The sequence below is a fragment of the Triticum aestivum genome, chromosome 6A (assembly GCF_018294505.1).
Source record: "Triticum aestivum cultivar Chinese Spring chromosome 6A, IWGSC CS RefSeq v2.1, whole genome shotgun sequence".
In the NCBI taxonomy this organism is placed as follows: domain Eukaryota; kingdom Viridiplantae; phylum Streptophyta; class Magnoliopsida; order Poales; family Poaceae; genus Triticum; species Triticum aestivum.
The window spans coordinates 588,323,468-588,347,258 of NC_057809.1; the positions used below are offsets into that span (position 1 = coordinate 588,323,468).

The 23,791-nt window shown below is 49.7% G+C and overlaps 3 protein-coding genes across 3 annotated transcripts; 1 reads left to right on the plus strand and 2 right to left on the minus strand.

The window, feature by feature from the left end:
• Positions 1–1,375: 1,375 nt before the first annotated feature.
• Positions 1,376–3,539, plus strand: LOC123128736 (protein TIC 55, chloroplastic). The gene is made up of 3 exons (XM_044548825.1): positions 1,376–1,885; positions 2,136–2,238; positions 2,343–3,539. The coding sequence occupies exons 1-3, from the start codon at positions 1,473–1,475 to the stop codon at positions 3,459–3,461; spliced, it is 1,635 nt and encodes a 544-aa protein (XP_044404760.1). The 5' UTR covers positions 1,376–1,472; the 3' UTR covers positions 3,462–3,539.
• A 236-nt stretch (positions 3,540–3,775) lies between these two features.
• On the minus strand, positions 3,776–7,095 carry LOC123128737 (probable serine incorporator). The gene is made up of 6 exons (XM_044548827.1): positions 6,732–7,095; positions 6,398–6,637; positions 5,246–5,357; positions 4,965–5,139; positions 4,448–4,688; positions 3,776–4,353 (listed from the first exon to the last, which is right to left on the minus strand). Exons 1-6 carry the CDS (start codon positions 6,913–6,915, stop codon positions 4,064–4,066), a joined length of 1,242 nt encoding a protein of 413 aa, XP_044404762.1. The 5' UTR covers positions 6,916–7,095; the 3' UTR covers positions 3,776–4,063.
• Positions 7,096–12,620: 5,525 nt separating this feature from the next.
• On the minus strand, positions 12,621–16,320 carry LOC123128738 (zinc finger CCCH domain-containing protein 18). The gene is made up of 4 exons (XM_044548828.1): positions 16,054–16,320; positions 15,012–15,329; positions 14,122–14,182; positions 12,621–13,854 (listed from the first exon to the last, which is right to left on the minus strand). Exons 1-4 carry the CDS (start codon positions 16,189–16,191, stop codon positions 12,830–12,832), a joined length of 1,542 nt encoding a protein of 513 aa, XP_044404763.1. The 5' UTR covers positions 16,192–16,320; the 3' UTR covers positions 12,621–12,829.
• Between the last annotated feature and the right edge of the window lie 7,471 nt (positions 16,321–23,791).

Here is a 23,791-nt window from a genome sequence, read left to right on the forward strand (position 1 = left end):
CCCTTAATTCCTCACTAATCCCTCCACCCTCATAAACCCCTCTATTTGGTTAAACATTTTACAACAACAGCAACAAAGCAAGCGTCCAGTTCCATGGATGCCTTGAAGGGTTTTCTGTACCATATGGATTAAGGGGGGTTCGTGGGGAACGGACAGGATTGGCCTGCTCAATCCCTACGTGTCAAATGGGCCGACAAGGATTTCTGGGGATTTTGAACCCTGCGAGGATATTCCCCTCCAAACCTCCCCAAACCTCCTCCACCAAACAAGGCCTTAAGCACCTGGAATCATTACAACGGGCCACTTGGATCCCCTCCGCCTGTTCAGTTCATTCTTGGCATTGATTCAGTCTTGTCGACGACGTACGAGTAGCACAGTGATTCAGTATTGTTGACGATGTCCAAAATTCATTTCTCTTGCTATGCAAATTCTGTTTATGTATTGTCCAAATTTTAGTGTTTTGTTGTCCAAAAATTCATTGTATGTGCTGTCCAAATTTCAGTGTTTTGTTGTCCAAAAATTCAGAATTGGTGTTAGTTATCCAAATTTCAGTGCGTAGATAGACCGTCTAAATTTTAGTTTATATGCTCTCCAAATTTCGGTGTACTTTCCCTGCTATTTTACTGCCATTTATCAAATGGTTTGCAGCCTTTCATCTAGTGATTTCAGTGTACCAAGGTTGGCTTTGACCCTCTGTTCTCTTCTGTTTTCCTAAGCACCCACGAGCTTGCATTGTTGCAAGGACGAATATGCTGATCTCGTAATCAATAGAACAAAAGGTACTGAGTATTTAATATTTCTACTGAAATACTATTATTTTTGCAAATTACTGAAATACTACTATATATGATTTCGAAAAAATAATCAGGTCCCTCATTTAGTTTAGTCCACCTATTTATTTTTCTTTGTAGCTCCGCCACCAAAAGATGGGCCCCAGTTTAAAGTTTGGCACAGGGCCCCGGATATTGCCGGCCCGGCGCTGTGCAAAGTTGAAATTCATCTGAAATACAAAGCACCTCAAACATAGATGTTTATCTTAAAAGAAGTGGGAACTTTTTTTTGACTCAGAAAATATGTCTTCCATTAACCAACTGGTGCAGCAGAGTCGCTCGCAACCAAAACATTTACAATGCCAGGCATATGAACGCAAATGTTTTGGTCACTTTCTGATAGGTCGCTCTTTGCTGGTCATTCATCTACTCTGTCCGTAGAACATTTTCGAACTCGTAGCATAATGTCGAATTCGTCGACGATGCGTGTGAAACTCACTCGCCGGTTTGTACGACAGGGACACAGGTAACTCGCCAGAACCTCTCTCGAGTCTCACGTACGTGTAACGTAGCGGGAGTCAAAGAGTCGTGCGTCTGCATGCAAACCCACGAGGAGGCCTCTACAGTTTTTTTATCCGGGCAATCGAGCGGGCGAGCTCTGTGCGCCAACCAAACCACCACCACAGACCAGACTCACCAGACATGACGCCTCCTCCGCCTCCCACCACCGCGCTGCCACGCCCCTCCCTCCTCCTCGCGGTCTCCTCCGCCGCGCTCAAGATCTCGGCCGCGGCGGCGACGAGCCCGGCGCGCGGCGTGCGGTGGCAGGGGGTCGGGGTCGACGGGAGGAGGGGGAGGAGCCGGGCCGTCGGGAGGTGCTGGGCGGCGGCGGTGGAGGAGGAAGCCGGCGCGCAGGAGGACGGCGTGCTGCTCCCCCAGGAGGGGAGCGAGGCGGCCGGGAGGTACGACTGGCGGGAGGAGTGGTACCCGCTGTACCTGTCCAAGGAGGTGCCCGACGACGCGGCGCTCCCGCTCACCGTCTTCGACCGCCAGCTCGTGCTCTACCGCGACGCCGACGGCGTGCTCCGCTGCCACGAGGACCGATGCCCGCACAGGCATACCATCTTTCTCTGAGTGTCTGAAAATTACTGCCGGTTATTTTCTGCTCTCGATCACTGCTACTCTGCAGCCATTCGGTGATCGTGTCTGTCACTGTGTTTGCCACAGCAGCTCGCTGACTTACAATTGTACAGTATATGTTCATCTCGTTTCAGAATAACATTTCGTGCACCTGGTCAATCTGCAGATGATCGATAATTACACCTGTGCTGTGTAGCTCCTCTAATTCAGATGATCGATCTGCAGGTTAGCCAAGCTGTCGGAAGGGCAGCTCGTCGACGGCAAGCTGGAGTGCCTCTACCATGGCTGGCAGTTCGACGGCGAGGGCAAGTGCGTCAAGATCCCACAGGTTTGAATCAATTCCATTCTTGGATCAGTGCAAACGCATGAGAAAATCCAATGCTTGATTCATGTACTATGTGATGATGGTGGCAACTGACGATGCGCGTGCAGCTGCCTGAGGGCGCCAAGATCCCGCGGAACGCGTGCGCGCGCAACTACGAGGTGCGGGACTCGCAGGGGGTGGTGTGGGTGTGGATGTCGCCGGCGACCCCGCCGGACGCCAAGAAGCTGCCGTGGTTCGAGCCGTACGCGCGGCCGGGGTTCACGGACCTGTCGACGGTGCACGAGCTCCCCTACGACCACTCCATCCTGCTGGAGAACCTAATGGACCCGGCGCACGTGCCCATCTCGCACGACCGCACCGACTGGACGGCCAAGCGGGAGGACGCGCAGCCGCTGGCCTTCGAGGTCGCCGAGCGCACCGCCCGGGGCTTCGCCGGCCACTGGTGGCGCGAGCGCGCGCCGCACCTCCGCAACCTGCTCCGCTTCGAGGCGCCCTGCGTGCTCACCAACACGCTCGAGTTCGTGGACAAGGACGGCAGGGAGCAGTGCTTCTCGGCGCAGTTCCTCTGCCGGCCGGCGGGGCAGGGCAAGTCGATGCTGCTCGTCCGGTTCGGGTCGACGGCGAGGTCGCCGCTGCTGAGGGTGCTGCCCAAGTGGTACTTCCACCAGAACGCGTGCAAGGTGTTCGAGCAGGACATGGGGTTCCTGTCGTCGCAGAACGAGGTGCTGCTCCGGGAGAAGGTGCCCACCAAGGAGCTCTACCTCAACCTCCGATCGTCGGACACCTGGGTGGCCGAGTACCGGCGGTGGATGGACAGGGCGGGGCACGGCATGCCATACTACTTCGGCCACAGCACCATCTCGCCGCCGCCCGTGCCGGCCGTGGTCGAGCAGGCGCCGGCGGGGGCCGCCGCGGGCATCTCCGCGTCCTTCCCGGCCAAGGGCGGCTTCGGCACGCAGCACGCGCCCAACCCGACCAGCAGGTACTTCCGGCACGTCGTGCACTGCAAGGGGTGCAGGGACACCGTCAACAGGTACACCGCCCTGAAGAAGGCCTTCGTCGTGCTCGCCGCCGTGGCCGCCGCCGCGGCCGTCTTGGCGGCGACGAGGCAGTGGAAGGCCATCTTGCTGGGCGCCGCCGCCGTGCTCGCCGCGGCGTCGTATGCGTGCGGTTCCGTGGTTTCTTTGATCACAACCAACTTCATTAGGACACACAGAAGATTGTAAACAAGCAGAGGCCGGGATAAGATCATACTGTCAGCGCATTTTAATTTAGTCAGCTAGAAACACTTCTCCGTTTTTACCCTTGTTTATATATCTATACTAGCATCATTTTGCCATCAGAAATTGCATGGCAAGACGAGTTCATAAACCTAAACTGGATTTTTAACTTCTCAAGAACACTTTCTTCCACGTAGTGTATATGTAAAAAAAAATAGCTATGCAATAAAAAAAATAGAGTGAGTCTGTTCAGATTAGAAATCATGAAAATAACATACAGCGCATGCATTTCATTCATTCGCACTTAGGCAACACACCAATGAAACAGAGATAGATCAACTTCAATATATATACAACCAAAGACCGTATCTTCACTGTTGAAATACTGGCAACAATGCCTTAGGTCACACATTATGCAGACCAGACTCGACAACGTCACACAAACACCGGCTCCTTGCCATGGGTTTGCTTACACAATATTACAGACCAGAATACAGATAGTCAGCTTAGCCATCACAGCCAAAACACGTTCGATACGATACAATACGTAGGTGGCTCCAATCAGATGATGCACTAGCAGGTATGCACTAGCAGGTAACCAGGTCGATCTAGAACTCCCTGTCTGGGAACAGGAGGGGAGCAACAAGGGACCAGATGAACAGACCTGCTGTTGCCCACTGGGTCGCGATCCTGACCCAGACAGACGGCCACCCGACATCGACAAGCTTTCCGCTCTCGCCAACCGAGGTCGACCAGCCAGTCAGGAGCATCGCTGAGTACATGCTTGCCAGGGAGAAGATGAGGTGGAAGAACGAGTAGGAGTATGTCACCGGCTTTGGCACGTCCTTAGTCTCCTCCTCGTCCGCTTTGCTGAAGGGGAGCAGTGGCTTGTCGGCACCTGAAAGAAACACCGGCGAATTTAGCAAGTTGCAACACGCACGCACACACACTACATAATTAATTAATTCAGTGGCCAGAGAACAAAATCCAACCGGCGCGTGGTGAGTCTGGTGCTGAGAGCACGGTTGCAGAAGAGCCAGCACGAACAGCAGAGTAGACCACAGAAAGGATGGTGGTACATAATCCCAACGTAAGGCTACCAGTTGACATAGCTTTGGAGTGATTGTGAAGCCCGTTGCACTCATAATCCCTTGGCTCACTGGAGAGTCCGCTGTAGCACAAGTATGTGCAGTAAAGGCCTATAACTGATGCAGGCAGCAAGCTTCCATTGACCTGCCCAAACCATAAACCCCAAATTAATCCTTCTTATAAACCAAAAAAACTATCATAGAACAGTACAATAGACCAATAGCATCGATTGCTTGTATCCTAACTAGTAGCTAAAAGTCCTAAAAGAAATCTAAGGAGCAGATCTACATAGCAATTACCGTAATGCACAAAGACAATCATGTGATTTTCATGGCATAGCAGTGAGCAAAAACATTATGGATCAACCAAACATGACAGTAACAAAAGCTAAGTTGTAGGAGAATGTGAAAATAAGAATACCTTTGGGTGCAGCGCAACAATAGCGAACACAAAAACAAGAATCAGTGTGGAGACAATGAAGAACATATTGAGTCCGCAGTCCTGCCCCGATGGAGTGAACCAGTGAAAGAGTAGACCCGAGAAAGCGAATGAGCCAATATAACAAACAACCGATACAACCAACAGAGCCATGTACCTACATTGATGAAGAGTAAGTAAAAATATATTTTGAACAGAACTAAGATGCATTCCTTAAACCAATGGAAACACAGCTAACTGAAGGACGAAGACAAGGTACCCACCAGAACTGTTCATCTTTAGCAACCCAGTTCTCATTCCATCCGTGCACGAAGTCCAACAGAAGAACAACCTGAACGAGAAGGAACAGTCCAGATCCAAACTTGGAAATCGATTCTGCAGAAATATATGACTACAGTAAGCACCACCTTCAGTAAAATAAACTTTTATAATGATGACACTGCAGTTTCCAGTAAAGCAAATAGCATAATACACTAGTCCAAAACGTATTGACAGTTTCAATTGGGAGTATTAGCCGATGGTTTATGAGTTCTATATTGCCTAAAGAAAGAGTACAGAAGCGAACAGCTAGGTTAAACCACAAGACAGCAAAAGGGTATCAGTTTTTTCAAAAATTATTAAATAACGCCTCGGGTACAATCCCAAACCATGACTCAGGTTTTATTAAACAAGCAAATAAGCAAAGATAGACAGCAACAGTTGATGTCTCTGATAGCAGGAGCAAATTTTAATCCAAATCTAATCAGCTTAAATTTTGTTAAGGAAAGGGAGACAGAAAATATTTGTAGGAACAGCCTTGCAACGCAGACTCCATACAACGATAACCATGATTGACAGCGCCAACATTTCTTTACACCTTTCTAATGCAATAGAATGTCTAGCCAACAGCTCAATCACATTTTGACTAATTTCCATATCCCTGTATTCACAATTGTTTAGCCTTTCCTTATGCTATCATTATCAGGATCCTAGTATATATCTCGATAACATAGAATCGACATACCCACATTTGTTTTGCATATTAGTTATTCTACAGTACCATCTATTCTTTTGATTCAGTGATCCCCATCTGATATTATTGTTTGGTCCAAGAAGTGCCTACATGAACCCTTTCCGTTCATTTTCTAGTGCATGCTAGAATCAAAAGTGCAAAACAAAAGAGTCACCCCCTGAAGAAACCTTTCCGGGAATTTTGAGGGAAGGGGCAACCAATATCTCCTATGATTTTATTATTTTTAAGTGTAATGCCTTGCTATTCATTTAGGCGATTAGTAGTTTCACTCAACCAAATGTTATCCATCCTAGTATGCAGTATCTGAACGATTATGTTCACCATGTGCGGCAGATATCAGGCGGACTAGTATATTACAACCAGCTGCGTGCGTGAGCGGAAGGAAAAAGGGTCTCTCACTCACCGTAGAAGCTGACGACGCCGTTGGGGACGAAGAACATGAGGAAGACGATGACGACCCAGCAGAAGATCTTGGCCATCCAGCCGCCGTGGTGGACCTTGTCGCGCGGGTCCTTCTGGTCCTTGATGCCGGCCATGATGGCGGCGAGGATGGTGAAGAAGAGGAAGTTGCCGAGGCTGACCCTGAGCACGGCGTCCGTCTCGAACCACTCGCGGTCCGGCGTCTTGTGGAAGTGGTTGATCCCTGCAACGGAGAACGAGCGTCGCCGGTCAGATCGCGCGGAAACGAATTCGGGGGTTAGGTTAGGGTAGGGTAAGGGCGAGGGGGCGGGGCGTACATGGGATGGACTGGAGGAGCGGCGCGGCGACCTCGCGGAGCACCCAGGAGGCGAGGAGGGAGAGCGCGAAGAGGCCGCAGTAGGCGATCCGCGCGGAGCGGCGGCCGATGCTGCCGACGGCGGTGCGGCACGCCTCGCACGCGCAGGCGGCGCAGCAGGACGCCAGGCACGACGCGGCCCACATGGCGGCGGCTCTCCTCTTCTCCGGCGGCGATCAGTCGGGAGCCGAACCGAATCGAATCGATCGGAAGGGGGCGGCGATGGAGCTCGCGCGACGCCTCTGTCTGGGGTTCGATTTGGGGAATTTGTGGGGAACGCGTGTTGGGGAGGGGACGGCAGGGAGGAGGAGGAGAAGTGGATTCGGTTGCGGTCGCGGATTTGTTATTCTTCGGGTGGCCGCCGGGCCGTGGGGTTGGGTTGGGTTGGGTTGGGTTGGACCGGATAAGGAGACCGGGTCCGATTAATCTTTTCTGGTTGTAGGTTGCAGGTTGCCATTCAATAGATCAATCTTCCTCAAAAAAAAAAAATCAATAGATCAATGAAACACGCTCCAAGCATGATGTTATTCCTCTCCGCTGCATTTGGCTATGTTTTTCCCCAAGCCAGCCAAAGGCTAAATGAACATCGTATTGTACGTCGTCGTGTCACACGCATGTTAGACCCATAGGGCAGGCTATACGCTGTCGGGGTTAGTTGGTTGGTTGAGTCTACCTTGTTGAATCGTCCTTTTGCTGTCGTGACCCGTGGACGGATAGCTCTCTTGTCCGTCTTGCATACGTTGGTTCCCGTCAGGTGGGTGTGGATGTGCTTTGCCTAGCTGGCCTGCTATTGTTGTTGCCCCCCAAAAGATGGCGTGTTTAGAGCGTCCACCGTGATTTTGGACTCTGTGGCCTGGTTGGTTTTCTCATTCGGCGTGCGTGTGTGTTGGACGTGTTGTATGATCGAACGCTTTGATCGGTGGATTTGGCATGGCCTCCTACGGTATGCTCACTGATCTCACTCTCCCCTAGTAAGTGAATTGTTTGGTCGGCTCCCTTGCTTTTCTTCCGCTCACGTGATTCTGGGTGGGAGTGGGCAGCTCCGACGCCGTTTGACGTGGAGTGTGTGGTCGGTCTTCATTACCAACCCGCCTGCTCTGTTGCCCGTTCCTCTTTTTGGCTGTATATATGTTTGGCGATGCCTTATGGAGCGGGATGCTCCACGACCACCGACAACACACCCGAGATCATTTTGATGTCGTTTGTTTTCTTACGATCGATGTTGTAAGTAAGTATGAAACGTTACATTTAAGCTCATGGTTATTTTCACGGTTGCAAAATGAAGGAAGGCATGCCAAACGAGGTTGCCCATACGTTTGTATTCAATTCGGTTGGGCATGCTCGTTTCGCCATCTTCAAAGACCCGAGTGGACGCGAATCAACCTGTGGTTGAGTTGGTTAGGTGGACAGTGGTATCCCCAACCCACCAGGGTTCAAATCCTGGTGCTCGCATTATTCCTAAATTTATTTCAGGATTTCCGGCGATGCGCTTTCAGTGGGAGGAGACGTTTCCGTCGACGACGAGGCGCCTATGATGCCTTCGTAAATCTCAAGATGATATGCCGGCTCAGTCTCTCGGAGGTGCTCATAGGGGTATGGTGTGCGTGTGTGCGTTCATAGGGATGAGTGTATACGCGTGTATATGAGCGCTTGTGTCTGTACTGATGCTCAAAAAAAAAGACCCGAGTGGACAGTTACAGTTTCGACATACACCGACCCGCACACGCTGAGAAAGGTGGTTATGCGATGCTCCTGAACAAACTACTGCAACAATGTCTTTTGCAGATGGATTTTAACGAACATGGTCAATAAAGTATTCAGGTCTTGTGGTTTGCCTGGATGGTATTTTAGAGTGCCTGCCTGGCTTTTGGACTATGCGGCCTGACACATGTTGTATGATTGTGTTTTTCCCTTGAATTGGCTGAACGTTTCGCTCGGTGGCTTTGGCACAATCTCCTACTTGTGCTTGCTAATGTCACACTCTCCCCCAGTCAGTGAATCGTTTGGTAGCCCCCCTTGGTTTTCTTCTGCTCACATGATATTCCGGGGGGGGGGGGGGGGGGGGGGGGGGGGGGAGGGCGGCTCCGACGTTGTTTGACATGGAGTCGGTTTGGGGGGGGGGGAGGCGGCTCCGACGTTGTTTGACATGGAGTCGGTTTGGGGGGGGGGGGGGGGGGGGGGGGGTCGGTTTGCACTACTAACCCGCCCGCCTGCTCCATGCCTGCTACACGTGCCACCCATAGCTTGCTTAACTTCTGGTTGTAGTTGGTCTATGCGGGTCGGTTTGCACTACTAACCCGCCCGCCTGCTCCATGCCTGCTACACGTGCCACCCATAGCTTGCTTAACTTCTGGTTGTAGTTGGTCTATGCGCTGTTGTAAACAGTTAGGGAAAAAACCATCACAAAACAGAGTCTCATGTCACCAAAAGTAATCCGCCAAGAAAAACTATGGGCAATGATCATCGTCAAAGCAAATAAAACGCAGTATGAGCATAATCATTTGCAAACAGTTGGGGAGAAAAATCCTTCAAATATTTCGCTTAACTTCCAGCCTGCAGTTGGTCTCTACGCCAATTGACGCAATGAGTCATCTAGTATTGTTCAAAGTAGAAGGTTATCCCATATGAGAAAGTTTTATTTGCTCTAGAAGGCAGAGCAACAATGGTGGATTTAGCGTGGTGCTACCATTGAGATGCAACACACATATTTAATTGCATCACACAGTATGACATGGCAATGAACAATTAGTGGTCCATTTATTTATCGTACTTGAAGTTTAAAATATGGTACAAAGAAATTTTCCGGCAATGCCTCATAGGCTCCTTTGAGAAGAAAAAGGAGAAAAATTTCTCATGAGCTAACTAATATTCAAGCTAATAATGGTTCTTGAATTGGCACCAAAGCAGAATTTTGAATATAACTACAAGACAAAATTACTCCTATGAAAGATGAAAATTCGAATACATCAACCAAGAGCACGAGCTTTCACTCCCTACTTGCTAGTGTAGAGCGAGAAAAATAGATAAAGCTACAAGCATATGAATTTAAGAAGTTTTATTCTAGAAAGTAGGAGCTTTAGCATTTCGTTCATTTAACATACATAGATATTTTGTAAGAGTAGCTCGTTAGGCCAAAAAGGGGTTGGCAACCGAGTTGTTAGCAGGAATGCAATCCAGCTATAAACAAGGAAAAATGTGTTCCATTTCCTATAGAGTTTGTCTTCTTCTAATTACTCTCTTTTATGTTTTCAAATTAAAATACACAATGAATAATAAAATACATAAATGGTCATGCATTCTGTGGTCCCTCCTCTTTTTATCCGGGCTTGGGACCGGCTATGCATAGCATAGGTAGAGTTACCCACCCACCCTCCAAACACATTAGCACATGAGTAAGACAACCATTGGTTTTGATGGACAGCAAAATTTGCTGTCCACCACTACCAAGAATTGCCTTGCCCTTTGAGTAGCCTTAAGCAAGAAAGGATCTCCTTAATTTTAAGGTCGAGCCAAGTAACTATAGCAAGGCTCATGTTGCCCCTTGCATAGGCTTACTTTTTGCACCAAATAAGCAAGACAACTCTTGGTTTTGATGGATAGCAAAATTTGCTGTCCATCATTAGCAAGAATTGCCTTGCCGTTTAAGTAGCCTCAAGGGTTCCTTGATTTTGAGGGAGCCAAATGACTCTAGCATTGTTCTTTGCATACAATTATTTATGCATCGGACGAGCAAGGAAATCCTTGGTTTTGATGAAGAGCAAAATTTGCTTTCCACCACTAGCAAGAATTGCCTTGCCCTTGAGTAACCTTAAGAGAGTAGGGATTTCCTTGATTTTGATGAAAAACCAAATGGCTCTTCTACACTAGCAAGGATCACCTTAACATTTGCTTAGCTTTACATTTGTATAACTGAGCAAAGATTGTCTTGAATCTTTAGGAGCAAAATATGCTCTTCTACCTTTGCGCCAAGTGAGCAAGGCAATCATTGTTTTTGATGGAGAGAAAAATTTGCTCTTTGTCACTGGCAATGATTGCCTTGCCCCTTGAGTATCTTAAGTGAGCAAGGGTTTCTTTCATTATAATAAAAGTGAGCAAAATTGCCTCGCTTTTGTGGAGGATTAATCCTCAACGGGCGAGGATCATGCCACCCCATACTTAGCAAAACGAGAAAGAGTTCCCTTGCTTTTGTGGGGAGCCAATCCTCCACAAGCAAGGGTTTCCATTTGTTTGCGCAATGAGCATAAGACTGTTTACGCATTCATGGAGAATCAACCCTTCACGAGCAAGATTTTCATCCCACTTGCCTGGTATGCACCAGACTTTGGGAGGAAATGCACGATTGTAATGCAACATTGCTTGAAGCATGGAGCAAACCATTGCATTTGGCAACATGTACGCCAATATCTATTATCACGAAAATATGATCATGAGAAGAATTAACAACATATTCCGTAATTAAAGAAAAGTTCAATGAGGTTCATGCAATATGAACTATTGTATGTAAACCCAACCACATTATCACGACTCAGCCTAATCGTGACACTTACTTGTGGTAGGAAAATGATGCAATAGTGGAGATAATAAACATGGAGAATGTTTTTTGTGGTCAAAGTTTTTATTTATTATCACCAACATCAAAGAAAATTGCTATTTCAGAAAGCATGTGTAGAAATATTTGGAAACAATGTTTCAATGGAAATGAAATTCCATAAATGGTTAGCTGTTGGTACAAACTTATGGATTCGAGGATGTACAATAAGTAAAAATATGACTCTCTGAGCTAATGGAATTGACATCATATTTTGTAAATAAATAAAGGCTCAATGAGTTTCAAGTAATGATTATAAATTATGTAAACCCAGCCTCATTATCATGAATCAGCTTAATCCCGACACTTGTTTGTAGTGGGAAAATGACCCAATAGTGGAGATAATAGATAAGTACTAGCATAATTTGTGTTATCAAACTTGTATTTATTGTCATCGACAGTAAACAAAGTTACTATTTCAGAAAGCATGTCTAGAAATACTTCGAAACGAGATTCCAATAAGAATGAAAAGATATTCATAAATGGGTTGCGCAGGTATACATTAAACTTATGGGCATAATAAGAAAAAAATTATTGACTTGCTGAGCTCACATATTCCCATCTCGCTGAGTTCATCAGTTACTTACCACGGCAAAATGTCTGCAAAGAGGGACAGGACCGAAGCTCGAGCGCGTGCGGAGCGCAACGCCGGCATCCGGACCCAGCATCCCAACACCCCCCCTGCGGCCAATCCAGGAGGAGTGAGGGCGAGGTGGGAGGAGACATGAAAGCCAGAGCCCGGAGGAGAGCATGCAGTAGGGGACGATGAAGCAGGGGGGCTGGACGGCGAGGGCCAGCCCGCCGATCAGGAGCACCGCCGTCGGCCGGTTGATGCGGCGGACCAGAGGTGGGTGTGTGAGATGCTTCTTCCTCCCTCTCAAGTCTCAAGTGCTAACCAACTATTGTATCTTCAACAAGAAGTGCTAACCAACAGAGTTATTATTAGCTCAATTAATTTGGTGACAATCAAGTAGCTCATGCTTTGGATGCGTTCTGTCGTTTGCTATGCCGGCGTGTTAATATATTCACGAGAGGAGGCAAAAAATCAAGCCACTAGAAGCTCATATATTGGTGAAAGTTTCGCTTTCATTGATTTCTGGATGTTTCTTTTTTTGAGCTGCATTTCTGGATGTTTCGAGTGAATTGATATTTTGCACCTCTAAGCGAAGCAGACAAGCATCACCTTGGAAGCTACTGTACTCATCAACTGTTAGTCAACATAATATTACATGGACCAGTAAAAACTCCATGAGCAGCAGAATATACCAAGCAAAGCATCCAACCATCAGATATGCATATGACCAGACCTGACCAATTGTGCCATAGATGTTTCTTAGTTCAGATAACTATAACAGGAATGGTTCTACTTCTAGGGCCATACGAAAACCCCTCTAACTAGATATCACATCCAGCCAACTACAACAGAGCTCCAATTAAACGCCCACCGGCTGTGCACACACAGACGTCGCGTATCAGAATTTCAACCACTTCTTCTCCTTCTCCTTCCTGGAGACGGCGTTGGTGGCCGAGGCGTGCGTCGCCTCGGCGTCGGCGAGCGCCTTCCGCGTCTGCTCCAGCTTCCTCGACGCCGCGTCGTGCACTGCCTTGTCCTTGCGGTTGCGCTGCACCATCTCCTCCAGCCGCCCGACCTGGCTCCTCAGCTCCTTCACCTCGTCGTCGTACGCGAGCAGAGACCTTCTGTTGTCTTCCTTCTTGGGATGCCCGTTGGCCTGACCCGATGGCGACTCTTTCCTGGCTTTGGAGGCCGAGGAGCCTTCCGACGCGTCCTGGCTCACCAGCTGGCTGTTCATGAAGCTGAAGACGGACCTCTCCGCCTCCTCGGCCTTGGCGGCCCTGGCCAGCTCCGCAAACTTCCGGTCGCGCTTCCTTTGCCCGCCCCGGCTGCGCTTCTTGTCTTTCGTGCGGTGTATGCTTCTGCCGTCCTCGCCCGTGGTTGTGGTGACTGCGTGGTCGAGTGATTGCTTGGGTGGTAGTACTTTGACTGGGATTGGATCGAGCATGCCTTGGCCAGACACGCCTAGCCCCATGCCCTCTCGATACCCCATCTTTGCCATCATTTTGGAGGCAACGCCTCTGGTGTGCTGTTCCCATTTCGCAAAGATCACGGTCTCCGACTGAACACCAGTTAAATTTGTGGTTTCCAAACGGCCAAGACCCTGATGGATGGATTCATCCTCTTGATCGCCATCTTCACTTAACTCGGATTCATCCTCGCTTGAGCCTCTTTCATCATCTTCGCCGCTCACATCAACATATTCTGGGATAGAAAGGGAATCGCCCGGAAGCGTTGCAGTGCTCCCATCATCTTGAAAGACCACCTGACCACGCTTCAACTCATCATCCCACGACTCGAGTTCAGCTCTCCTCCAAAGGCCAGAGTGGTGCCCAGAAGCTGCCAGTATGCTGGATCCTGCCAAGGACTGTCGCCACGCAGTTGGAGTGAACTGTTTCAAGGATGAAGTAGGAATCACAACACCTGCAGATAATTATGAATTAGAAGTCATGCATACCACTTAGCATGAAAGTACAGAATCATACACAAATCTTTAAAGTAACGCATAGGAAAACAGGGACAAGCAAATATTGCATACTTACACAGTATTAACCAAAAAAGCAATATGAATCCATTGAAGGAGCAATTCATTTTAAAGGGTTCAATGTGAAAACAAATGGACAAGACACAGGAAAAAAGCACAGTCCAAAGGGTTCAGTCCTTCAAACGGTGAAAAAAGCATTTACATACCATGGGACAAGCGGCAGTTATTAGCAAACCGACACCGTTGCTGCAGAAAGAACTTGCACATCTGCACTATGGGCAGACTTATATTAGAAGTCTGGTAAGAATAATGATCTTTGTTCTGGGTATTACTACAGTTATATTATAAGCAGCAGAAAGTTATGGCTGAAGGAAAGGTAGCTTGTAGCAACCCACCTGTGTAACCTGCTCTAAGAGGGGTTTTCTGCTTTTGTTGTGTATTTCTGGGTGTCCGTGGGAGTGGGATGGAAACAAACAGAGGGTGCAATACGCTCAGGTTTTATCAAGAGAATTTTATTTTCGAACAGATGGGTTATAATGAGTATATGCGCATTTCACATGATTCTAGTAACGAAGAGTATAATGTAACGTCTCTTTGCCTGGTAACAATTCATCAATAGCTACTGAGGAGATGGGATTTGGAAATCAAACCAAATGAACAGCTTTGTAACCCAGCGAGGGTTTACATTGATTATGCATGTCCACATTAGACAATCGTATTCACAACAGACGGACTTCTGTTGAGTTTAAAATTCAGATAAAAGGTGGAGACATCCACAATGTATATTTTGTGACAATCAGAACTATTTCAGTTGTGCAATAGTCAAAGGCTATTCAACAAAACAACCATACTGGTCCTAGCATTAGTGGAAGTGACACACAAGCATATTTGAAGAAGGGAAAGCGGCAAAAAGGAATACATACTACAAAGTGACCAAGTAATTTCCTACTGGCTGGTGAGCCACTGCCACATAGTTACCAATACCAACCATATCAGCATGTAAGGGGTTAACTCTGGTGGTTACCAGGTAACAAGGCTGGTTCAATTCAAAAGACAATCTTTGTGTAAAAAGGATAGGTCAAGTTGCATGACTCACCGACATTTTTTCTGATGTGGGTGTCAGAAATGAGACCCGTGCATTGCCTGAACCTTCAAGCCCTAGAATGCATCCATTATACCAACGCCCATCATTGTGCCTGAATCTACACTTTGATCCTACTGAAAATTCCTGTGGCTCCAATGGTTCTGGCTCAACATCATTTGGATCTAATGGCTCAATAGCAGCTTCAGTTGATAGCGATGCTGACTCCTGATTTGGAAAGATCTCATCGATTTGCTTCACCAGCCTAGAACGCTTCAAATGCAGAAGCCCTTCCTCTGCATCCTTAATCGCAGACAGAAGTTCCCCATGCACCTTCAGAACAAAACATAATTTAACTCAGATATAATACAAGTGTAAATGCAGATTTATGAAACATTGTGACATGAAATATCTCCCCAAAAGGGGTCGAGAACTTTCTCCAAGGGATAAGGAATGAGCAAGAAAAAAGGGGAGCTACTAACTACTTCCACAGTACATGCCTTACTTTCTTGCAGCAGCCAATGCAAATATCGCATGCTCTCAATACCGCATGCCAGTATAAATAGATCTTGTAATATACAATGCTTAATCTCTTCTAGTTTCTCAGCTTAGCTGCTGTCAATGGGAAAACAACACATGAATGAGCTAATTCAACCCCTGCAGCAATATCCATGGACAAAGTGCACTGGAACAATGCCACGCCTTAAAAAAGGAGCACCGTTCTTGTAATCAAACCAAGACACCAATTGCTCTCAGCTCCCAAAATAGAACATCCCTAACTGAGCAACTGTTGCAACTATCAGCTAATAATCCAGCATATACTGCAGAACGCCATAATCCCATCACAAGCAGGCAATCCATAGTGGCAATCATTCAGGTTCTACTTGTACTCGAACAACCACTAGCTCCCTACTCCCTGCGTCGACGAATCAGGGATGCCCCCTAGAAGTCTAAATCCCTAGGACCCCTAAGAATCCCCATCCCTTGGGAACTAGTTAATCAGCAATCTGGGCCGTGCTGCACGTTCAGGGACAGGCCCACACAGATGCGTACGCACCTCGAGGAGGTCCGCGTTGGTGGCGTCGGCGGCGAGGGCCTCGTCGACGGCGGCGAGGGAGGACCGCTGCTCCTCCAGGTGCTGCTCCAGCTGCAGCTCGATCTCCGCCGCCTCGTCCTCCTCCCCCTCCCCCGACATGGCTCACCGGTCCAGACAGCGGTCGGTCGGGAGAAGAGATGGGGCCGACGATTTCGATGGGTGAAGAAGTGCCGGTACGGCTGCACCACTGCGCCGGGAGGACGACGGGTGTGGTGGGCCGGGGCGCTGCGGAGGAAAAGTCCACGGGCTGCCAGGCTGGCTTCAATGGGCTTGGCGGGCCCGGACACTAGGGCCCATCATCGCTTCGGTCGGTTCGCGCCGAGAGAGAGAGCGCGCGCGCAACAGGAACCCGACCTGAGAGCATCTTCAACAGGCGCGCTAAACAGGCGCGCGCCGTAAATATACCCACTTTAGCGCGCGCAACCCGGCGGATGGCTCCAGCGGGCGCGCAATAACCGCGCGTGCGGTATAAGCAGTTGGGCACGCGGCAGGAACCGGTACCTCGCGCGGTGTATTTGCGGCACCCGCTTCCGCGCGCGGCACACTCGACGCTCGCGCTGCGCGCTCTTCTTCTCCCCCTCCAAAGCCCCGCGCGCGCCGGCGCCGGCGACCCGCACGCGGCGGCACCCCGCTTACCCCGTCCTATAGCCGCGACCCCCCCGCCGCCGCCGCCACCACAAACCCTAGCCCGGGTGGCGTTGGCCTCGCCTCCGCCGGAGCTCCTCCGACCGGCGGCCTCGCGCGCGGCCTCTTCATGCCGCCGCGGATGACCTTGACCTTGGCGGCGGGTGGCGTCGCGCCGGCGCCGGCCCGAGCCGCCGCCCCCTCCTCCTCAAAGCTCCCCAATGCGGCGCGGCCAAAGAAGGGCAAGACATCGGCGAAGAAAAACAAGGCGGCGGACGGCTCCGGCACCTCCAAGGTGAGGAGGAAGAAGCTTGCGGGGCGTGCGACGGGCGCGGCGGCTGCCGAAGCGCCGGCAAGCTCACTCGTTGAGCCGGCGGCCGGCGCACAACATGTTCGACGAAATGCCTCCAAGGTAAAAAAAATCTAACTTTTCACTTTTTTTGTTATTTTTTGAATGCATTCGTCACATGTAGATAGCTTATTTGCATTGTTCAAAAAAATTGTAGTCTCAATGATGATGCATACATGTCAACGATGGGTGTTGGCTCCAACAATTCGCATTGGTCTCAAACCAATGACATGCATTTTGAAGACCATGAGTTCGAGGTGGACGAGGAGGGTGAGGGCATTGTCGACGCACCAAAAGGAAGAGCGGGCAATTATACCAACACCGATGTCATCTTACTATGCAATACTTGGTTGCAAGTGTCGAGGGATCCATCCGTTGGAGGTGATCAAAGTAGAGATGCTTATTGGAACCGGATGAAGGAACACTTTGATGCTCGCAACGTGAGTGGAATTGACCGCTCCAACTGATCACTTAGGTCCCGATGGTCGACAATCAACTCGGATTGTCAAAGGTGGGCGGCCTGTCAAAAGGCGGTTGACAAGTTGAACCCAAGTGGCACAAATGAGGACAATAGAGTAAGTGCCATTTCATCTTACATGTTGGTGCTAACTTGCTTTGTTTTGCTTGTTGTTGGTGCTAACTTGCTTTGTTTTGCTTGTTGTTGGTGCTAACTTGCTTTGTTTTCATGTAGTACAACATTGCGCAAAACTTGTTCAAAGAAGAGGAGAGGAAAACCAAGAAGGAGAAGATCAAGAAAGGAAGGGTATTTACTTTGTCTCATTGCTATGAAGTGTTGAAGGATGATGAGAAATGGAAGAAGCGTGAAGATTTGGATGATTTGCATTTGAGCGACAAACGGAAGCGAACAATTAAGTTGGATGATAATGATGATGAGAATGATGCATCAAGTGATGACGGCAAGAGAAGCCCCACACCCAACTCGATTTCATACTCGAAGCCAAAGTGACCGGATGGGTGCAAGAAAGACAAAACCAAAAAGAAGAAGAGGAAAGGAGATGATGAGCTCAAAAATGCTATGGAAGCTATTGTGAAGGCAAGAAAAGAAGCCAACGAGGTGAGGAAAATGGCAAGGACCCAAGATGCCGCGGCCGAGGAAAGGTGGTTGGCGGCCGAGGAGAGGAGGGTGGCGGCCGAGGAGAGGAAGGTGACTTTGGAGGAGAGGAAGGTGAGCAATAAGGAGCGAACTAGATTGTTGGAATGGGAGAAGAACTTGTTCTTATTAGACACAACTAACCTCAATGAGGCGCAAAAGGAGTATGTCAATCTTGCCCAACAAGAAGTCTTGATCCAAAAAAGAGCCATGGTTCGTGCAATGGGTGGCGGTGGCCTCGGCGCCATGGGTGGCGGTGGCCTCAACGCCATGGGTGGCATGGGTGGCTTCGGAGGTATCGTGGACGGTTTAGGTGCAATGGGAGGCATGGCTGGCTTTGGAGCACCCCCCGACGCTATGGCCACCATGGGAGGCATGAGTTTTGCTTCTCTCATGGAAGGCATGGGTGCACCTCCGGCCACCATAGGCGGAATGTCTTTCGATGTGCCTCCTCGCACACATTCCCATGAAGATGCCGTTGAAGATCTTGCCAACATCGTCGGAGCTTCACGTGATGCGGTGCGCGATGAGGAGAGGGAGGAAGATTCATCTTCGGAGGCGGAAGAATCGTCTTCCGAAGATGAGGACGAGGACGAGGACGAGGACGAGGAATGATGTGTCTTTCATTTGTGTATCGAACTTGATTTGCATTTTGAACTTGGTTGGATGAACTTGTGAGCATGATTTTAAACTCGTGGGCATGAACTTCATCACCTTGTTTGTGTGAAATTTTTATTGTGTTGAAAATGTTCATCATTTTGTGTTGAAAATGCCATATGCAATGCACCGGCGAGTCGCGCGCGCTGCATTTTGGCGCGCTGCTGGAGCGGCGCACACGCTGCATTTTAGCGCGGCTGCTGAAGCCAGCGTTGCGCGCGGCGCCAAACCAGACGATACGCGCGCGGCATATCTGTTTTTTGCACGCGGCGCGACCGGCGCCTGTTGGAGATGCTCTGAGTACGACTCCGTATTGAACCCGAACTCATCGTCGCCACGCGCAGTACAACGCCGCCGCATCGGCCGGTCACCGGAAAACCAAGATAAGCTGTCACAGCTCCTCGTGACGCGCGCGAGAGGAATATCTCAGTCGTCATGGCGATGTCGCCACTGCCGTGCCTCGTCTTCGAGTACGGCGACGAGCGGGGCACGAAGCTGTACGCTGCCGCCGACGGCGTGTACCGGCCGTGCGAGATCGGCCCGCTGCTAACCAAGCGGAACTGGGTCACGGCGCAGGGCTGGGTGCTGGCCTGGGACCCGGACACCTCCGCCACCTTCCTATGGGACCCGCATGATCCAGAGCACGGCCGGGTTGCCCTGCCGTCGTTCGCGCAAGCTCTGCCGGTGGGCTCCAACTGCACGCTGTCAGGCGATCCCACAGCTCCCGGCGGCTGCACGGTCAGTAGCGTAGCCAGCCCAATAAGCCAGGGTGGTCCATTAATAGAAATATTTTCATAAGTTTATTTATTTTTTAAAAAATATTTTTTTACTACACTATATACAAGCTATGGGGAAATTCCAGGGTGGTCCATGGACCACCCTGGCCACCCCCTAGCTACGCCACTGTGCACGGTGGTCCTGGCCGAGCCATATGAGAGCACCGTCCTCTGGTACTGCCACACCGGTTCAGCGACGCCGGAGTGGGTAAGGCATGAGTACGATCTCGGAGGCAAGTTGGTGAAGATCGGGGAACACCGGACGTCATGGAACAAGAGGCACGTCTTCGGTCTAGTGCCATCCGGTGACAAGTTCTACTATCCGATCCATCAGAATAAGTGCGGCGTGCTTGAGTTCTCGCCAGAGCCAAGGCTAAGCACCGTAAAAACCAAAGGAGTAAAGCTCACCTTCCATCCGATTGGCGATGGGTGCGTGAACGCATACTTGTCCCTCCTCGACCTGGATGACAAGCTTCACATGGTGTGGATCTTCTTTGCGGGCTTTAATATGCGCACCATCAATGACGTCGCCATCTACAAGGTGGGGTTTTGGCAGATCGAGATGTGTCCGGGTGAACAACATTGGCGGTCGGGCGATACTTGCAAGCTCGGCCGGCTTTCATGCAACGTGGTGTCCTGCCAACAAGTTCAGGTTGCGTCCTAACACTGTGTATTGGATGAGCCCATACGACAACTGCTTGCACATGTACGACATTGGAGCAAACAAGGAGGTGGTGCATGAGTATGAAGGTGCTACGGAGCTATTGCGCACGCCGTTTTGGTTGGTTCCCGTGCATCGTTCGTGACTAGATCAAATCACTTTGCCAACTTATTGTGACAAAAGTATTAAAGTATTAGCTGTTGATAAAGTAAGAAAGATGTTTTTGCAATTGTATTGCGACATTTTCAATATGTAATTACATAGTTTGATGATTTCACTATCTTATTTTTGAATGTATTGGTCTAAAGTGTCAAAATTTTCATAACTAAGAAGTTAGCCTTCACTGCTTAGTTTATTAGTACACATTCAAATGTGTCACCTCATCATGATTGTCAGGCCAATTAGCCTTACCAATTAATTGCATGTATGCATGCATCCTCCATGCTAGTTTCATTCTCTCCCACTAGTGCATGCTATTTTTTCCAACTCCCTTTCAACTACTCATCCATAATAGTTTCATTCTCTCGCACTAGTCGAGACTATTTTTTCCAACTCCCTTTCAACTTGTAACTAAATGCACATATGTTGTGAACAAAGATACCCCATCTATTAGTAATCTAATAGTGATGTATATACAATCAATTTTCATTGAATATACTGCAACAAATTTCTGCAGTAACGCGCGGAGTATGATCTAGTATGTTACATTGTTTATTCATCCTTTTATATGAATAACATAATGTTCTGCATTCAAGATGCTATAAGTACTTGCAACTGGCAATAAACAAAATCCCTGTGAGAGAGAAGACATTGCCGTCTTCTCTTATCATGTTTGTCGGTGTCAAAACCGGCGGATCTCGGGTAGGGGGTCCCGAACTGTGCGTCTAGGCTGGATGGTAACAGGAGGCAAGGGACACGAAGTTTTACCCAGGTTCGGGCCCTCTCGATGGAGGTAAAACCCTACGTCCTACTTGATTAATATTGATGATATGGGTAGTACAAGAGTAGATCTACCACGAGAGGAGGCTAAACCCTAGAAGCTAGCCTATGGTATGATTGTTGATGTGTGTATGTTGTCCTACGGACTAAAACCCTCCGGTTTATATAGGCACCGGATAGGGTTAGGGTTACATAGAGTCGGTTACAATGGTAGGAGATCTGCATATCCGTATCGCCAAGCTTGTCTTCCACTCCAAGGAAAGTCCCTCCCGGACACGGGACGAAGTCTTCAATCTTGTATCTTCATAGTCCAGGAGTCCGGCTGAAGGTATAGTCCGGCCATCCGGACACCCCCTAATCCAGGACTCCCTCAGTAGCCCCTGAACCAGGCTTCAATGATGACGAGTCTGGCGTGCAGATTGTTTTCGGCATTGCAAGGCGGGTTCCTCCTCCAAGTACTCCATAGAAGTTTTTGAATACAAAGATAGTTTCCGGCTCTGCAAAATAAGTTTCCACATATTGTCATAGAGAGAATAATATTTACACAAATCTAATCTGCTGACGTATTTCGTAGGGTGACATCACACCATGGCCAAGCTTTTATTTGAACCGTTTTACTGTCCCATCTCAGCGCGTTATACGAGGCAGTTTCCTTGGCACGTCTTGTTAAAGCAGAGATCGTGTCCCCTTATTCCGGGATTCTCATCAATACGGGCGTGGGTAACCCAACCGCGCCATTGATTACGGCGCTTGGGAGATAAGCGAGTTTTACCAGGCTGGTGGGGACATGTAGTTGCGTCCACCCATATAAGGGGATAAGGATCCACCTTTTCACCTACGCCTTCTTCCTCCCTTGCTTATCCATTCTCGCGCACTCGAGCTCCAGCGCCCAAGTCCGCACTCCCCACCTCAACCTTCTCCAGCCATGCCCGGAGCGGGAGGCAAGTGGATGGCCTCCTCCGTTACGGAGGGGCACATCAAAAAACTAAGGAAGGCCGGATACCTGTCTAACGACATTGCGCACCGGCTTCCCGAAGAGGGGCAGCTCATCCCCACCCCTAGGCCCCATGAGAGGGTGGTGTTCCTCCCCCATTTCCTCCGCGGACTGGGTTTCCCTCTCCATCCATTTGTCCGGGGGCTCATGTTCTACTATGGCCTGGATTTCCACGATCTGGCCCCGAATTTCGTCCTCAACATCTCAGCATTCATCATCGTGTGCGAGACTTTCCTCTGCATCCGCCCCCATTTCGGCCTATGGCTCAAGACTTTCAACGTCAAGCCGAAGGTGGTGCGCGGCAACCAGGCGGAGTGCGGAGGCGCATGGTGGGCAAGATGGCCAACGTCCTATGGCTCGAGGGATCCTTTGTGGTGACCCTGAAGGGGTGGCAATCGGAGTGGTTTTACATCACCGAGCCGCGCGACCCTAAGTGGGTCGCAGCCCCCGAGTTCCGCTCCGGACCCCCAACGCGGCTCATGTCCTGGAAAGAGACGGGCCTGTCATGGGGTAAAAAAGGAGAGCTGACCGGACTCCAAACATGCGTCAAAACCCTGGTGGACAAGAAGCTCAAACTTGTCAACGTAGTCCAGGTTATGCTCATCTGCTTGATCCTCCCGTGCCAACAACAGGCTTTCAACCTGTGGGAGTTCGACCCGGCGCGGCACCAAACTCTAAGCAGGCTCTTCGACACAACGTACGAAGATGCCTGGAAGGTGCTTTTCAAGGGCGTCGTGGCTCCCGCATCCGCTACTGAGGATCGCGGATTCAGTGCGCAGCGTCATGCTCTTGCGGTAAGCTGTTTTTTCCTTTTATAGGGTATCGGTTTTTCATAGTTTGACTCCATGCGGGATCTAAGCTCCCTTTCCTTTGACAGGATTGGCAGGTGACGTCCGGACAGATCAACTGTCCGGCTCCTTTGCCCGAAGGCCCAGCGGACGCTCGCTTGGCGAGGCTGCTGGTTCCGGCACCCTATGTGGTGCCGGAGAAGAAGGTCAAGAAGAAGGCCACGGGGACTCAAAAGAGTGCCCGACGCCCGGATGTGTCGGATTCATCATCCGACGAATCCAAGACACACTCCTCCCGCGAAGACGAGGAGGAGGAGGAAGAGACCCCTCCCCCTCCAATGGGGGAAGGGAAGAAAAGGAAGGCCGCCCCAACTGGGGAGGCCGAAGGGTCCAAGAAGGGGAAAACCCTTCCTTCGGACTATTCCGCCGACGCCGACGACGGTGGAGAGGAGTTGGCGCCCAGGGCCAAGCCCCTGGCGAAACCATAAGTATCCGGATACCAGAGTAATTCATAGTATTCATTTATTGCACAACTTTCCCTTATGTCGAATGCGTTTATGCAGCCCACCCAAAGACCGGCTCGACGCATCGTCGAGCGGCTCACTGGACTCGTCGGATGTGAACTCGCTTCCGACGGCTTCCTCCCCCCGCCCTACGGACGACACCGAAGTGTTGTCCCAACAGGTTTCGAGCCGGGAGGAGGTGGTCCTGGAGGCGCCGCAAGGCGACCTCCCAAACTCCAGGAGTAAAGGGGATGAAACCCCCCAGGGCTCCAAGTCCGGCCCTAAGCCGGACACCGC